We start from the raw sequence: 17,536 nt of genomic DNA, 5'->3' as shown, positions 1-17,536 counted from the left end.
AGGAAAGATTCTGCTGGATACTCCTACTACTACGCCATATTCAAATCTTTTTTTTAACATGTCTGTTATTATTTAAATCCCCTTACTATTTATGGCGTTAAACTCGGGATTGTTTTTGTTAATTGTGATAAATTACATTAGATCGTCACACCTTGATTCCTATGTGATTTTTTTCTAGTCCAACTTTAAAATCTGTACAACAATTATGACCAACAAACAACACTTCAGAATACATCTTTATTGTTTTGTATTTTTAACATTGTGACAAGATTTTTAAAAAAATATTTCAGTTTTAAAAGCAGCAAGGAATACAGTGCTCGTTCAACATGAACAAAAGCAGTCACAAATACAGTCTTGCATTCATGAAATAAACACTAGTAATGGCGGTCAAAGGCAGTGTGTGAAAGTGCTATATTAAAATTAAGACATTTATTTTCTCCGGTGGGTCTAAAATCCAACAACAAAAACAAACTTTTTGTCCATTTTTGGAAGCAGTCTTAACAAGTTTGGCTTGTTTGATGAAACCATACATTTAAAAAACTGGGACCATTGTTTTATGTTTTAATGAGTCTTTAGGGTCACACTTAATCAGTTTGTGTCCTTGGCTGCAAAAACATACAAATGCCCATTTTGATGCCGACCCTTTTTCTGTCTTTGCTAATTCTCTGCTATGGTCTTGACTGTTTAAAATGCTTGATCTACTAGTATTTCCCGTCAGACACAATCATCTACCAAGTTTGCTTGCATTGAAGTTCAACAGATCTAAAGTGTGGTCCCTAGATACTTCTGACTGTCAGGGCTTTCTGGTTCTCTATGGCGCCATAGCAAAAGAGCAGAGGGATTCATGAAAGGCTGCTGTCACTTCACAGGTGGAGAACAAAAGTCTGAAGCTCACAAACGCCTGTGCAGAGGCTGACTGTCGAAAGGCTTTGATGGGCTGTGCGGTGTCAACGCGAAAAACAACAAACTCGAAAAACAACAAAATCACCCAGAAGTGTCTTTCTAATGCCAACACACTGACTGATGTGACATAAAACCCAATGGTGATCACATAAGATGCGTGGGATACGGAGTATTCCAGTATTCTTGTTGTTGTCATGTAGCGCCCTCTACTGTCTGTTGTGAGACCTGCAGCATGTCCATGCAGCTTTGCAACTCAGCCACAGGCAATGGAGGATTAATACTCTGTGACTGCAACTGAAAATTCTCTATCAGCTCCTGAAATGACACAGAAATGAGAGAACAAAGTGAGCAAGACAGGAAAAACAGTCAAAAGAAAGTAAATTTAATAGTAAAATAAAAAAATCCCAAGGAATACATGATGACAGGAACACAGTGAACCCTCACCGCTGGCAAGGCCAAGTTTGTTAGCTTCTTCCAATGAGATATGACCTCCTCCTCGCTCAGGACTCCTCTGTCAACCAGCTTTCTAACCAGGAACAGGTAGTTGTTCCACTTAAAAGATAAAGAAATGCATTACAAAAGGTTAAAGGCTACAGAGTCAAAGAAATTAATTTGTAGAAATGGTTAAATGTAACAAAAAAATGTCACAAAACCAAATCCTTGATCTACAATGCTACAGGTTCAATAGAGGGACTTGCATACACATGTATTTGAGGGGAGCTGCAACAATTAATTAGTTGTCAACGACTGAATTAATAAGCAACTATTTTAATAATCAAGTAAATCGGTTTGAGTAATTTAAAAATAAATAAATAAAAGATCTGATTCTAGCTTCTTAAAAGTGACTTTTTTTCCATCTTTCTTTTCTCTTCAATGACAGTAAACTGAATATCTTTGGGTAGTGGACACTTATTATTTTACCTTTTTGACCATCTTTGACAGCTCATAGACCAAACAACTAATAGACTAATCAAGAAAATAATCAACAGATTAATTGACAATGAAAATAATTAGTTGCAGCCCTGTAAACATACAGGTACAAAAAGGAAGAATTAGTTATAGTCGCATAATTAATACTTTTGTATGAGTCATCAGGAGGTAGACATACCTCAGTGTCGCTGGCCTTCAGCACAGCAGTGACAGTGAGTGGGGTGAAGAGCAGGTGGAGGGGGGCGGAGGAACAGCAGTCCCCTTCCCACAGCTCAGCAAGCTGCTCCAGCAGCGCTCTGACAGGAGGTTCTGACCCTGAACCGGGACCTACAACAACCCCATCACCTCCGCTGCACCCAGTCAGAGACATTACTGGCAGCTCTGCAGACACTTAACAGATAGACACAACAGGCCATCAGGCATTTTACACAAAACATCAACTAGACTTTGTGTTGCTTCTATTTCCGCAGCATGGGAGCAATTTTAATAACACACCGTTAATGAAGTACAGGCAATTATAGGAATTAACCTGTTTACAGTTAATACATTGCATGCCTGGACTCTTACCCAGTTTGCAGGCCAGTAGAACAGTAGAGTTCAGTAGCATCTGTTCTGACACCACAGTTGAGAACTAAGTGAAGAGATAATAAGAAGAGTGTAAATTAGCAAAATTCAAAACATTCACCACAGGTGCTGTTTTGTTGCACTTGTGTGTCTCATGTACCTTTCTGCAGGCCAGTGTGTCTCCCACTCTCTGCAGCAGCATTTTGATCTGAGAGCCAGTCGGCAGCTCCTCATCAGTCCTGGGACCTACAGCAATGCTCAGCAATTCCTACATTAAAAGTTAAAGTCAAGTTTAAACAGACACTTTCACTTTAGTGAGAAGTGAGATTTATTCTTTGAAGCTGCAAGTTGTTATTCTTACATTTCTTTTCCACCGTTTCAAACTAAAAAAGAAAATTCAACCCCAAAACTCAAAAGAAAAAAAAGAAAACAAAAAACACAACTTTACCAGTTCTGCAGAGAACCAACTTGATGCAACTGTGATGTTCAGTGCAATTCCCCTACATGTATTTGCAGAAGCTATGTTTCCTCTCATACCTTCATCTCAACAAGGATGTCGGAGGGCAGTGAAGCATTGTGGTTGCAGTGTGGAGGGCAGGATGTCGCTCTCTGACTTCCTTGTTTCCTCTTGGGAGTGGTCGACTGCTCCTGGGTGACCAGCTCAGCCACAGCCCCCTCCACATCCCCCGAGTCTGGAGCCACAGAGCTACCCACAGCCTTAATCACACGATCATATTTGTTCTTCCACTCTCGTCTTATCAGTGCTGGTGGTGAGGAAACAGAAAGAAAATCTTAGCTGGATGTCCTCGGGGAACCTTAAATCACAGCACTGCTTTCTTTTTTCTTTTCATCTATAGTGGCAATGATTTTATGCAACACAATCTCTGCATCGCTGGGAGCTTTAAGGTTCATTGCTTTAAAAGGATCACACCATGTTTTAGCGCTTTCACTACATAGAGTGTAATGTACGAGCAGAAAAATAGTCTTTGCACAATTTAATCAGTCAACCACAATAGACCTGCAAACATAATACATATAAATATTAAAGTTTCACATCAAAACTGCTTTCAAGCTACCCTTCATTGTGGCATGAAAATCAACTTGCAGCAACATTAAAATAAACATAATTATTGGCCTCAATAATCGACCTTAATAAGAAGATATGGTAACTTCCATATTGGCTGTTGTTTTTTGTTGTCATACAACACTGTTCGTGGGGGCCAGCAGGTCAGTTTTTAGCACCACAGCAATCCCTGGCCTCATGCTGCCTTACATCTAAATGAGTTCAAATTAAATTTGTGAAAAGGAGGAGCACTGGTATTGAATAACTACTTGTGCTGTCCTACATTAAAGTTGCTTGACATACATAATTAATCTCAATAATCATAACAGCACGTCTGGTTTTGAATATTTGCAGAAAGAAGTGGAATACAAATAACATGCAACATGGAATATGTCTCATTGGTTGCACAAGTAAGTTTAATTTCTTAATATCACACTGAAAAGGATTAGGAAAAAATAGATGAAAAGAAGTAAGAAGTAGGCAAAACACATAGGAAATACTGTGCCCTGCATTGGAAATAATCTATTAAGATTGTACACAATTTAACACAGTAGAATCATGCAATAAGACAAGCACGGTGCATTAACTAGCTACCTGTGATGTTGGCGGAGAGCCAGCTGCAGGCCTTTTCTGTTGCAAGACGTTTGGTAATATTTTCAGATGTGGCCAGGACCTGCACAGAGACAATGAGTACATAACATTTTATCAGCTAGGTTTGCTTTGTAAAGTAAGCTGTGTCAACGTGCTTCGGGAATTTGAATGACCATTATTTTACAGGACATACAGCAGGGGAGGTCTCGTCGGGGAGCAGAATTCGTATGGCCTCGGGACTCTTCTCACAGCAAAATCTGCAAATTCACATGGAACAGAGATCATCACACAGAAGTGAAATGCTAATGGTGTGATGAGGAACCCAGATAGGGAAGTTCTTTTACCTCGAAATAAAAAAAACATGTTTTCTGCCAATGAAATGGCCATTCACTCTTGCATGCATATAGGCTGTTAAAAAAGGAACCTGTTGCTAATATCCAGTTAAATTGATGAAGTTAGAGGAAGACAGTTTTGCTGGCTGCTCATTAAAAAAAACAAAAAACTGTTGTACCTGGTGGCTCTTGCCAGGGCCTCCAATCCTGCGACACACAGCTGAGCGCAGATGGAGTCATTTAATTTAGAAGGATTTGAGTTTGGTGACTCGAGCCCGTCTCTCAGCATCTTCTCACCTCGCTCCACCAACTCACTCACCAATGTGGCTCTGTAGAGCATCCCCAAATAGATGTGAACACACAAACATGGACAAAACTCATACACATACTGTACAGTTAAGTTTGGATTATGTGAAAAATAGTTTTGATACATACCTTTATAATATACATCTACACAGGGTGGTGAATTCACACCAGGCACCACCCAAGTCTAATACATAAATTTGGACTGTTGAACAGTCACAAGCCTCTTAGACAGGCAACCAACCACAGTCACAGGCTGACTGACTGTTATTCTAAGATGTTATTTGGTGGAGTCGAAGTAATGTGAAAGATACAGCTGACTTCAGGATTGGTGACTTGGAAATTCAGACATCCATGACTGCTTATGCGCAGTTTATAAGGCCCAACCACCCCCAAGCTCTGTGATACTAACTTCATATGCTTGACGGCGTTGGATCCAACTCTCTCAGCTACAAACTCCACGGTGCGGCGCAGCGACGGAGGCTGGTTGTGAAAGAAGGCCTGCTCGAGGTCCACCTGTCACATTTAAGCGATTGGTTTAAATTCTCCTACACATGCAATTCAGTGATGCCATTCCACATTTCGCTTCACAACCTCTCCCCTGACTCACCTGCAGTTTCTGCTGCGACCTGTTGGCAGTTGGCGTATCCCTGAGCTCAGCAGAAGTGGGAGTGATCTTGCGGATAATTCCTCCACTCTTGGCTGTGCTTCCAGATACAAAGGCGGCTAGGAGCTTACGGAACTCACCTGGGCAGATAAAAACAAGGCAGAACATCGATGCACAGCTTAAACAAGTGCAGGTTACTTTGTCAATTTGTGGTGAACATATTTAGACCAAATGTGACCCAAGATATCCGGCTTCTGATTAACAGCCTTTTACCATTTCTGTAGAGAAGACCATAACTTGATTGTGAATTCCAAATTCATCCCGATGTATGAATGTGAGTGAATGGGGTAAACGTGACATTTTGTGTAAAGCGCTTTGAGTAGCTGAAGACTAGCATGGCACTATATAAGTAATAATAATAATAATAATAATAATAATAATAATCCTTATTTGTAGAGCACTTTTCAAAAACAAGTTACAAAGTGCTTTAACAAGTGTAAAGAATAATACAAAAAACAAGATAAGAGCATGAAAACATTGAAAAGACTAAAATACAGATTAATATAAAATTAGTAAAATACAATAAAATAAAAGGGATAAAATAAAGTCAAATAAGATCGGGGATGGCTCTCCTATAAAAGTATGTTTTAAGAAGGGACTTAAAAGAGTTCACTGACTTCCAGAGCCTCGGGGCCCTGACAGCAAACGCTCTGTCCCCTTTAGTTTTCAGTCGAGACTCTGCAACAGACAACAGACCTCTGCCCGAGGATCTCAAGGTACGTGCTGGTGTGTATGGGACTAAAAGGTCAGAAATATAACAAGGCGAGAGGCCATGAAGAGCTTTAAAAGAGATCAATAGAATTTTAAAGTCAATTCTAAAACATACTGGGAGCCAGTGTAATGAAGCTAAAATAGGAGTAATGTGGTCATATTTCTTTGTTCTGGTTAAAAGCCTGGCAGCTGAATTCTGGACAGTCTGGAGTCGATCAATAGATTTTTGGGTTAAAGAGGTGAAAAGGCTGTTGCAATAATCCAGGCGTAATGAGATGAAGGCGTGTAAAATGGTCTCGGTGTCCTTAAAAGTTAACATAGATCGAATTTTAGCTATATTTCTAAGTTGATAAAAACATGTTTGAACAAGCTTTGGCAGTATTTGCCATCTGCTGAGACCAGATGACCAGGATTTCTGTTTTGTCTGAGTTCAGCTGGAGGAAATTATTTGACATCCATTTTTTAACTTCACAAAGGCAGTTATTAAGTGAACTCAGCATTCCAGGGTCTGTGGATCTGACGGACAAGTATATTTGTGTGTCATCAGCATAAATATGAAAAGAAATGCCATGTTTATGGATAATATGTCCAAGGGGAAGCAGATACAAGGAAAACAAAATGGGTCCTAAGACCGACTCCTGAGGCACACCATATTTAACTGGACAGAATGAGGAGACATAGTTGTTTACAGACACGCAAAACTTCCTATTTGACAGGTAGGATGAAAACCATTCTAGGGCAGTACCAGAGATCCCCACCCAGTGCCTCAGTCTGTCTAACATGATGTTGTGATCAATGGTGTCAAAAGCAGCGCTAAGGTCCAGGAGTACAAGGACTGAGCACATGCCTTCATCAGCAGACATTAAAAGGTCATTGGTGACTTTAAGCAGGGCAGTCTCAGTGCTGTGGTACTTCCTAAAACCAGACTGAAACTTTTCAAATATTTTGTTATTTTACAGTACAGTGAGCAGCTGTTTGGACACAATTCTTTCTAGAATCTTTGCAATAAAAGGAAGTTTTGAAATTGGTCTAAAATTATGTGGGAGGGAGGGATCTAAACCAGGTTTCTTTAAAAGTGGGTTCACGCAAGCCGTTTTAAAATAATCAGGGACACAACCAGTAGATAGGGAGCTGTTGAAAACAGAGATCAAATGGGGCCCAACAGAATCTATTACTTTCAGTAAAAATTTTGTAGGTATTACATCAAGTGGGCTGGAGGACACTCTCATTTGTGATACTGTTTTTAAAAGCTCAGACAAGTCGATGGGATAAAACTGGTTAAAACTCTCTTGTTGCTGGTGAGGAACCTCTGAGTAAGAGGCAGTGGGGGTAATAGAGGCTCTGATTGACACCACCTTATTGGTAAAATAAGATAAAAACAATTCACAGTCATCATTACTTCCAGCTGAGGCACAAGGAGGGGTTGGGTTTACCAGCTGATCCACAGTCTTAAACAGAAACCTGGGGTTGTGTTTATGTGTAGTAATGAGTTCAGAAAAATAGTGTGTTCTCGCATCCTTAACCATGTTATTGTAGTTAATTAATAAATCCTTCAGACTAAGGTAATGGACTTGGAGACTGGATTTTTTCCATCTGCGCTCTGCTTTCCTGCATTCCCTTTTTAGGCTGCGAATGCTGTCATTTATCCAGGGTTGCTTACTAGCTTTAGACGTAGGCCTAACCTTTAGAGGAGCAGTAATATTTAGTGACGACAAGCAGAGATGATTGAAGTGATCGACCAGATTGTTGGTGTTGGAATCAGATAGGTGTTGGCTTTGGCTCTGAAAGAATGCGCAAAACTTTGAAACACTTTGTTCATTAAAGATGCGAGAACACACGGAGCTTGGTGAGGCGCCATGCGTAACAGGCGAATTGCAGCTAAAAACAATACATCTGTGGTCAGATATGGTCATGTCCACCAATTCCACAGAGGAAATGCTGACACCCAGGGTAAAAACCCAAGTCCAGTGTATGACCACGGTTATGTGTTTGCCCTTTGACATGTTGTTGAAGTTAAAAGAAGTGGCCATATTTAAAAAGTTAGTTGCATTAACATTGTTGGGGTCATCAACATGAATATTAAAATCGCCACAAAGAACAATTCTGTCATAATTTAAAACCAGAGTAGATAAAAATTCAGGAAGTTCTGATAAAAATCCTCCAGGCGGTTTTGGGGGGCGATAAATTATAACAAATATGATAGGTTGCAGCCCTCCAAGTTTAAGAGTGAGAACTTCAAAGGAGTTAAATTCATCACAGCGTACTTGATGACATTTTACTCATTTTGCTCACTAGCCCACCACCACGACCACTGACCCTCGGTTGACTAAAACAATCATATTGAGGCGGACACAGTTCAGATAGCTGGCTATAGTCATTCATTTGCAATCAGGATTCAGTTAAAAACATAAAATCTAGATTTGCAGACAAGATAAAATCATTTAAGATTAAAGTCTTACTTGAAAGTGATCTCACATTGAAGAGAGCCATTTTAAATGAGTTTGTTCTGGGTGCTGGAGTTGGTGCAGTTGTCCTAATCCTTAAGAGATTACTAATATTTCTGTGTGGGATGTGCACATTTCGGTTTACTGGGAGCAGACGGCTTTACATGCCAGCAGGTGGAGACAGTTGTTTGTGGCAGTGAGGCAGAGATCTGTTCAGTGAGTGGTGGTGTGTCCAGGTGTGCTGCATGAATGATTAGTCATTCACGTAAGTCATGTGTGGACCGCACCACATGCTGTATGTGCGCAGCTAACATTTCTGAGCCCCGTTTGTTTGGGTGAAGTCCGTCTGTCTTAAAAAGAGACATTCTTTGCCAGAAAATGTAACACAAACGATGAGCCCTGCAGGCGGACTGGAGCCAGTCGTGGAGGCCAAGGAGTCTACTGAAGCGGCCAACACCGCGACCAACTGTGTAGTTGTACAGTACAATACTGTAAGTACAGTACACTACAAAATATACATGTGAAACATTCATAAATGTGCCGTTAATCCATGTTTAACTCACCAAGAAACGGACAACATGTATAGAGAAGCTGCTGATCCACCAGGGGAATGCAGTCCTACAAAATAACAAGATACACCCTCAGTATACAGTAGATGATAAAATAGCAGTGGTTATTTTATGGAGAAAAACAACTGAATTTTTCACTTACAAGCCCTGCGGCAGTCGTGCTGCTGTCCTCCAGCCTGGCCACTTCGGTGAACTCAGTGGTGAAGAATATGTCCTCGGGAATCACTGGGATCTACCAAAGTTAAATATGCTAAGTTCAATTACATGAAACTGTTACGTGAAAGTTAAGGACTTTCAGAAAAACACAAAAGTTAGCTCTGTGGGTTCTTTTCTTCTACTACCCACTACTTACAACTACATTCAAGAAAACATAATATCCACAAGTCATGTCTCACCTGGAACAGCCAGCCCAACACAGACACCATTAGTAACTTGTTCAGGTAACACATTTCTTCACATCTGCCCAGCAGCATTCTCCTACAAGCAAACAAAAGTAATTTTTAACATATTATATTTAAAAAGAAAGAAAACATGTGTGTTTGAAAACATGATGTTTGTGACATGTCTATTAATTTTTCAAATGTTTTGGGTTAGTTATTTTCAGTGTGCTAGTGTATGAAAAATAAATGTATAATATATATTTAAAAATTTTAAGGACAATAAAAATTCTTACCTGTTTAACTGGAATTTATAAGAATGTGGCAAAACACTATTAAAGCGAAGAATATGCATAGAAAAGCTAACAGTAGAGTTCTTCTGTATGTGAATTGTTACACCACTAAAAAGTATGTTTATTTTAAATTTTACCGTCCTTCTTTAACACAAATGTTTATGGAATTAATTTGCAGAAATGGAGACCTGTACAGGAGGAGCAATGTGCCCAGTGCAGTTCTATAGCTGAGCAGCAGAGGACCAATACAGTCCAGCATGGAGAGGAACTCCACCAGCCAGGGCACAGTCAGGATGGTGCGCCTCCTTTTCATACTGTTACTCAGCACAGCACACACATCCAGCACTGGAACACACTTAGGGAACAAGAGTGACATGCATGGACTTTAAAGAGGAATTCATGATATTAAATAACTTTTTTTTGTATAGGAACAGTGAGTTCCCTTAACAGTGTTGACAGTGTGACAGTTGGGGGGACAGGTGAGAGGATGTGCTGTGCTAATGCGCTACGCCACTCTGCAATCAAATACGATTTTAAATAGGCCTAGTAAAAAAATAAAAAAATAAATAAAAATCGATCTGTGACCTGTGATCTTAAATGACATACAACTCACACATCTGGAAATTTACCTGCTCTATGTTAAACAGGCCACAATAATTCACTCATAAAAAAAATTTTTTCCCCCACTCACCTTGCTGCGCATGGCAATAGCAGTCTCCTGTATCTCCCTCGATGGTCTTTCAGATGTTTGGTAAGGCAGAAAGGAAATGAATCCCAGAAACTTAGCCAGAAGACGAGCGAGGAGCAGCACTGAGGTGAACCGCTGCTTCTCATCCTGATGGGGTGGAGTGATGGAGAGACAAAAAGTTAATACAGTGATTAATAGCATGTCGATCAGATTAGTCTTTTCTACATGTGGCAGGTTTGTAATTTTAGACTTTCCATGCTGAAATATTTTGTCTATTGTAAAAAGGTTGAAAATCAAAAATGGTTGTTCAACTAGCTAGTGTCAAACATTACCTGCTGCTCCATGTCCCCATCTCCCTCCTCCTCTCCCTCCCCGATAGTAGCAGGAGGGCTCTGTATGGACACCTCATCCAGCTGGAGAAGCTGCTGACACAGGCTGTCCTGCAAGTGCTGGTTGAGATGGCAGCTGGTACACAAAATGTTAAACATGTTGGATCACATAATCACAACAGACACTGTACAAACACTAAAAGTGCCAGGTTTTTCCAAGTTGTTGAGGAAAGTGTTTAATTTGGTTCAATGGGGACATTTATCAAATGAAAAATGGCTCTTATGAAAGGGAGATAATGAGTTATGTCCAATGATATTTTGGATTATTGATAATTAAGACATAAAAAACAACCCAGCCAAACATTTCATGAAACCTGAGATTTGACCCAAACTGAATTGTCAGGTTAAATAGTTCTATTATAAATTAAATATGTTAAGGCTAGGTGTAATTTTTATATTTTTTATATGATTTAGTGTAATTGGTGGTATTTGCTTGGATGTTTGGTACCAGCTAGCAGTCTGCAGGAAGTCCCTGAAGAACTCCTGGTGACCAGGGAAGGATGGAGGAGGGCAAGGGCCAACGACTCCATGAGGTTGAATGAGACGCTCCTCAAGACGCTTTAAGCGCCCCAGGCTGTCAGCTCCAAGCATGCCTAGCAGGTCAGCATCAGGAGTCTCCGCAGGAGAGCTGTTCACACGTGGGCCTTTACACATCTAAATATAAGTAAACCAGATTTATTGTGTAACTGTTATATGCCACTGTTTACTGTCTTGTAGAGGAGGAAAACAAGAAGCCACTGAGGTCTGCTTTGTTATTACTGTAAATAAAAGTCCATTTGACATAATTAAGAAGCATTTGTGTCAGATCTATGGTGTAAGTGTGAATGAGGTGGCAGTCTACCTGAACAAGCTGCTTCAGAAACAGACGGGCAAAATGGGAATGGTTTCCTGCAGAGGTCAACTGACCCATCATTCCTCTAAAAAAATAAGATAAAAATGGTAAAAAAAAAGAAAAAAAAGAAGTTCAGATATAATTTTTAGATTAATACTGGTCCATAAGCTATAAAAATAATGAAGTTAATTGGATTACCTTATCCTACTTCCAAGAGCAGTGTCAAAGTGCCAGCCCGGTTCCTTGTGAAAGTCCTCCCATTCTCGTAACACCTCATAAAAAATATCTCTGAGAAAAGGGCAAAAACATCAAATTCAATACTGAAACTGAGTCTAGACATTTAACCCGATCTGCTACACATATCATCAACTGTGCATCAACTGTCATACAGGTTGTTTTTACTGGTCCCAAAGTGATCAGGCAGCTTTATAAAAGAACTAAAGAAATTGTGACATACCTCTGTTTTTTAAAGGTGTGGAAAGCCTTGTCACTACCAAAGTTGGACCGATTGTCAGTAGAAGGCTGGAATGAGACTGAGTGGATGAAAGTGGAGACTGAAGGAGAGAGCTGAAACAGATGATGAGGAATAAAAACATATCAATTAAACTTGTCGTGCAGAACAGTTTTAATCTCTGAAGAATATAGACAGATTATGAATATTTGTAGGGATTAATTAAAACAAGGATTCTAAGAAATAAATTAAACAGTAATATATTTATTAAAAACATTAATAGGGCTGCTGCAACTTAAATCTATTATCTGCAAAATATTTTCTCAATTAATTATTTTAACGTTTGGTCTTCAAAGAATCAGAAAACAGTTTTTAAAAGTTCCTGTGAATGCCAGTGAAAGATTTAGTATAGCTCAAGGTGACATCATTAAATGTCTTGTTTTATCCTACCAATGTCCAGAACCCAAAGATATTTAGCTAACTAATGTCACTCAATGAAAAGTAGCCAATTATCCCATTTGAGAAGCTGGAAACGGCCTAATGTTTGGTATTTTTGCATGAAAAATACATTAAAAAGATTGATCATTATTAAAATAGCTGCAGATGAATGTACCGGCAATCATCAAATCAGTTCATTGACTAATCGTTGCAGCTCTGAACATTAAAAGATATCCATATTTTAGAACAAGTACCATCTTAAAAAGGGCATGGTATACTGGGATTATATTTTTAATAACATGCATAACACTCAGGGAATAATAAGCACTTATAGACAATGCAGTACAAGTGTGTTACCCTGGCTGTGCTTGTGTCCTGGGCCTGAGTCAGACGGTCCCTGAGATCCGGAGAGAAAGACGCCACCCTTTCATTCTCTGCCAGCAGACGCAAGGTACACTTGTCCAAATGAGTTACTAACCTAACAAGAATACATGGCTGTTAGAGAAGAAGGAGAAAATGTAGGAAAACCATGACACAAGATATAAAACAACTCACTGAAACTGATTCTCCAGAACTTTCACTGCAAAATACACACAGTTGTGTACTTGTCTCAGGTAACATCTCTCCAGAACATCTGAAAAAGTAAATTTCAATTCAAACTAAAGTTAACAAACCATAATATTTTGACGTCGGAAGAATTAAGTGACATAAAAACTAATTACAAACCTGAATTCACTGCACACAAACTTTCCTGTTCATCAGCATCACGAGTGTGAGGAGACTGACACGTTAGCAACTGCATCACAAAGAAAAGCTCCAGGAAAATGTTTGGCACCAGGTTTTCTGTAAGACATGATAACACAAAACACAAGCTTTTTGTATTTATTCCTAAAGCATGTTAACTCCAAAATGATTTATTTTCATGTTTTAGATCTGACTTAATGATTATTTATTTTTGCTTTACTCTCTGTAAATGTATTTAATTATCTTACAAAGTGATATATAAATACATTAAATTTACCTTCCCCCCCACACAATTTCTATACCTAGCACAGTAATGCCGCCTTGTGACCACTTACCAGAAATGCAGGTACAGTACAGGTCTGCCAGGAGATCCAGTTCCAAAGAGAAGGTGACTTTGGATGGTTCTGGACAGGGTGTCTGCAGATCTGGTGTAACTTTAGACCCCGCCCTAGGCCCAGTCTTGGTAGGGGTGCAAGGGTCCAGAGAGGACGGCAGAGGAGAGCCAATCTGCTGGGCACGCTTTGTCCTAAAAACAAGACAAGAAACAGCATAGAAACTAAGATGAGGAGCAAGTGATGCTGCAGTGAAGCCAAAAGAATATTAATTATTAATGAGGAAAGAAAGAAACAAGATATTGTGATATATGTGCAGAAATCTGTAAAATAATAGTATCATAATGGGTGTATCGAATATTAATTTCAATATATATATATATTCTTCTATAATGTAGAATGACAAACAGCAGAAGGCATGTCAAAGGTCAAAAACCTGCCATTTCTTCCACTCCTTAAACTCATAAAATGAAAGGTCAATTTTCATATCAGAATAAGTAGAATCATTTCTCGTGTGCACGTACTTTTCCCTCTTTAGTAGCTCCCTCTCTTCCTGCAGACTCAGAGGACTGCCTACTGTCACTGACCCCTCAAGAGCCTCTGCAACTAACGGGGGAGTAGAGGGTTTACTGAATGGGGTGGAGGTGAAGCAGGTCTTTGGTTTGGAGTGTGGCCGCTCAGCACCGACTGGTGTTGGGTTTATTCTTCTAGATGGTTTGGATGCCCTGAAGGAAAATGTGTTGTGAAAACTGTTACAAAAATGTGAAAATCAATGATGAGTCAGTGTTGACTTTTGTTTAACTGAGAGTTGGGTGGACTCACGCGGGTGAAATGGGTGATGACCCAACAGGAGGGAAGTCCTCCAAGTTGCTGAAGTTGAGCTGGTCCACAGATGGAGGTGAAACCTGTTGGCTTATCTTACTGTTTCCTCCTCTACCTGACCTCCTCCCCCCACTCTCCCACCGTCCAATCTCATCACTCTGATGTCCTCCACGCCCTCCTCCGTGTTTCCCTTGTCCCCCCACTGTCAGGCTGCCACCGCCTCTCCTGCGGCCCTTCTGTGACTGGACAGTGGGACTCTGCTGGAGATCAGAAGGAGAAATTATGTAGTCCCCCAGACTGATCCTATGGCCAGAGCGGCGCTCAGAGCCTGAAGGCCTGGAGGAGGTGTTCCATGCTGAAGTAAACGAGGGACTGCTGAAGGCATTGACCCCACTCAGACAGTGGGACCCCGACTGACCAGAAGCATCCCACTCTGATCCAGGTGAGACAGAGGAGGCAGGAGAAAACAGCTGGACCCGGCTGGCACTCCGGGAACCAGCTCCGCCACCAGCAGACCTGCAACCTCTCCGGTCAGTGAAGCCCTGCGTCTGTGCAGCAGGTCTGGGGCAGCTGGGGGTCTTGGCCGGCGTTGCAGGGCCATGAGTTAGTGCTCGGCTGCTCTGCTCTCTCAGAAAGTTTAAAAGAAATGGGACAAATTCTTGTTTGTGAACGGCCACCCCGGGTTCACCCAATGCCAGCCTCTCAACTTCCTGTTGAAAAGAGAGACATAACTGTTGGAAAATGGACTGTGACAAATAGAATATGTATAAAGCTTAATTCGCACAGATGATCAATGCTATCTAATCCATGATGAACACAAAATACAACACGATATACTTTATTGTCCGTGTGGGGAAATTCATTTTGGGCTCCGTCATACTGCATATTACAAACAATAAATCATTTAAATTTAACAGAAAAACAGACATCCGAAAAAAACTATTTACCAAGTTGCCACATTGCACAATTATTGCTCAAACCCCTCTATTGCACTCCTAACAGTATTACACAGGAAGGTAGAAGTATATTGCACATAGACTATTTTAAGTCTGTAACAGACTTTTTATGAAAAAGCTATTCAAAAAGGGCACAAATCAATTATTAAAACAATATTCTGCTGGTAAAAGCTCGTACTCAGAGTGACGGACATGGGATGGATGGTCAAGAATTCTCTGTGCTCCTCTTAGAACATGACTGCCCATAAATTGTTTGGAGGGGTCGTCTTCTTCCCTACCCATTATGTTCATGGCAGTCTTTGTGAGTTGAGCCAGTTTGGATTTAGACTGCACAGATAAGACTGCCATACCATGCCTGTATTCTATCATTCGTATTTTATCAGACTTTACAGCACTGCCTGAACATAAGCATACGTTTCTCGTCCACCCCGTCCTCAGCAAGTATAATCTCATCTGGAGTCTGGTGTACAGGCTATCAAAACATACATTTGCCAGGTGAGTATATTATCAGAGTGAATCCCCAAGTACCTAAATGAGCAAACCTGTTTAATTTGTGCGTTATGGATAACCGCAGGACTGTGATCACCTATTGGTTTTGGAATATAGAGAGTAAGTTAACTAGGTCATTAAATGTTTTGCTGGACAGCTTCTGGCATTTCAGCAGAAAATTGCCAGTTGACCTAGCTAACAATGCGCTGACAAACATCTGCTAACCTGCACAGCCCTCTTCAGACAGTATTAATAATAACAGTAGCAAGCAGCTACAGTAAGTTATAATCTGTTTTAGTGAAAGATTTTCTCTTGACTTATAGGGAAGTTGACAACGTAGTCTGGAGTCCATCCCATCCGGACTGTAGCTAACATAGCTCGCTAGCTCTCCAGCTAAAAGTTTTGTTTACAATCAGTTGTGAGCTATGTCATCTCATAAAACACGCTATACTAAGGCAAGTGCGTATCGGGTGTCTCACTCCTGTGGCAACTAATCACTTCGGACCAACCTCAACATTCTTCAGCCAGTCCAAGACCGTATTAACATCCGCTTTCTTCAGCAGAAGAGATTCCAAAAGAGCCGCCATTCTGGTGAGGCGCTGCGCGGCTAAAGGACTGAGGGAAGCGGGGCGGGGCCAGTGTGTACGCACACGCGTACTGCGTATGACGTTTGCCAACGACGTTGACAAGATGACAGTCCTTTCTTTAAATAAAGATATAGAGCAGGTGTCTCAAACTGGAAACATGTGGGACCTACTGGATAGGTTGTTCTCCTAACTCTCTAGCTCTTGGATAGAAAATTGTCCAGAGTTGTGTTTTTTTTTCTCTTCAATACATTTCAACTGTCACTGAAGAAAAAAACCCACATACCTGTATTTTTGCTTTACATGTTTAGTAGAGTTACGCTGCTGAGGTTGCTTCATGTAGAATGGTCTGTGTTAGGGATTAACTAGTTACATGAAATTTATTTACGTAATTTAATTGCAACATGTTAATGGAAAAAATGTGTAATGAAATTACAGTTACTCATGAAAATGTTCATGATTACATTGGAGGTTACTGAAAAAAATTTATTTTGTTGCTTTGCATGTTTGTTTGTTTTTTGCTATTTCCAGCCACAGTCGTTTTGTAAGTTTGATGCTATTCTGATGCTTTTAATTGGTTCTCATGTTTGAATTTGCAATGCTACCCATATGGCAGTTAAATTGCCTCTCAAGCTGTCTTTTGAAAATGGTAAACAGCTGAAAACATTCATTAGAAATTTAGAAAAGTAATCAAAAAGTAATTAAATGTAAGAAGTTACATTACTTTAATGAAGTAATTGAAATAGAACTATAATAGTACTATTGAAAAACTGCTATTACCTTTTAAATAGGGTAACTTGTAATCGTTAATCTATTACATTTCAAAAGTAACCTTCCCAACACTGAGAATGGTTGCTTTGTCATGGCAGATGAGATAGGTAGCAGTCACATTAAACTCCATTAAAAAATGCTTAATTTTTCTTAATTTTTCTGCTTAATAATGAAACTTAGTGAAGATCAAAGTGGGGATACTAAAGAAATTGATTTGCATAAAACCAGGGCCGGATCAGTTTGATACCCTTGATTTAGGAATATTTAATTGATTTAGGTTACAGCATACAGTT

At 40.0% G+C, this 17,536-nt stretch overlaps 1 protein-coding gene across 1 annotated transcript; it reads right to left on the bottom strand.

Annotated features, from left to right (window-relative positions):
- Positions 1-218: 218 nt before the first annotated feature.
- cdan1 (codanin 1) lies at positions 219-16,521 on the bottom strand. Its single transcript, XM_038728940.1, has 28 exons — positions 16,398-16,521; positions 14,444-15,153; positions 14,146-14,346; positions 13,625-13,815; positions 13,272-13,388; positions 13,101-13,179; positions 12,903-13,023; positions 12,114-12,223; positions 11,855-11,944; positions 11,666-11,741; positions 11,273-11,478; positions 10,768-10,900; positions 10,439-10,582; positions 9,936-10,102; positions 9,473-9,554; positions 9,220-9,309; positions 9,072-9,126; positions 5,297-5,433; positions 5,099-5,202; positions 4,563-4,712; positions 4,245-4,308; positions 4,055-4,133; positions 2,935-3,161; positions 2,558-2,665; positions 2,401-2,464; positions 2,012-2,223; positions 1,348-1,455; positions 219-1,218 (listed from the first exon to the last, which is right to left on the bottom strand). The coding sequence occupies exons 1-28, from the start codon at positions 16,473-16,475 to the stop codon at positions 1,096-1,098; spliced, it is 4,026 nt and encodes a 1,341-aa protein (XP_038584868.1). The 5' UTR covers positions 16,476-16,521; the 3' UTR covers positions 219-1,095.
- Positions 16,522-17,536: the final 1,015 nt, after the last annotated feature.

Source organism: Micropterus salmoides, unplaced genomic scaffold (genome assembly GCF_014851395.1).
Source record: "Micropterus salmoides isolate LMB-PRFRI ecotype aquatic unplaced genomic scaffold, ASM1485139v1 Ms_hic_scaffold_19, whole genome shotgun sequence".
NCBI classification, from domain to species: domain Eukaryota; kingdom Metazoa; phylum Chordata; class Actinopteri; order Centrarchiformes; family Centrarchidae; genus Micropterus; species Micropterus salmoides.
The sequence above is the reverse complement of the archived record's forward strand: the minus strand, read 5'-3'. Positions and strand labels throughout refer to the sequence as shown.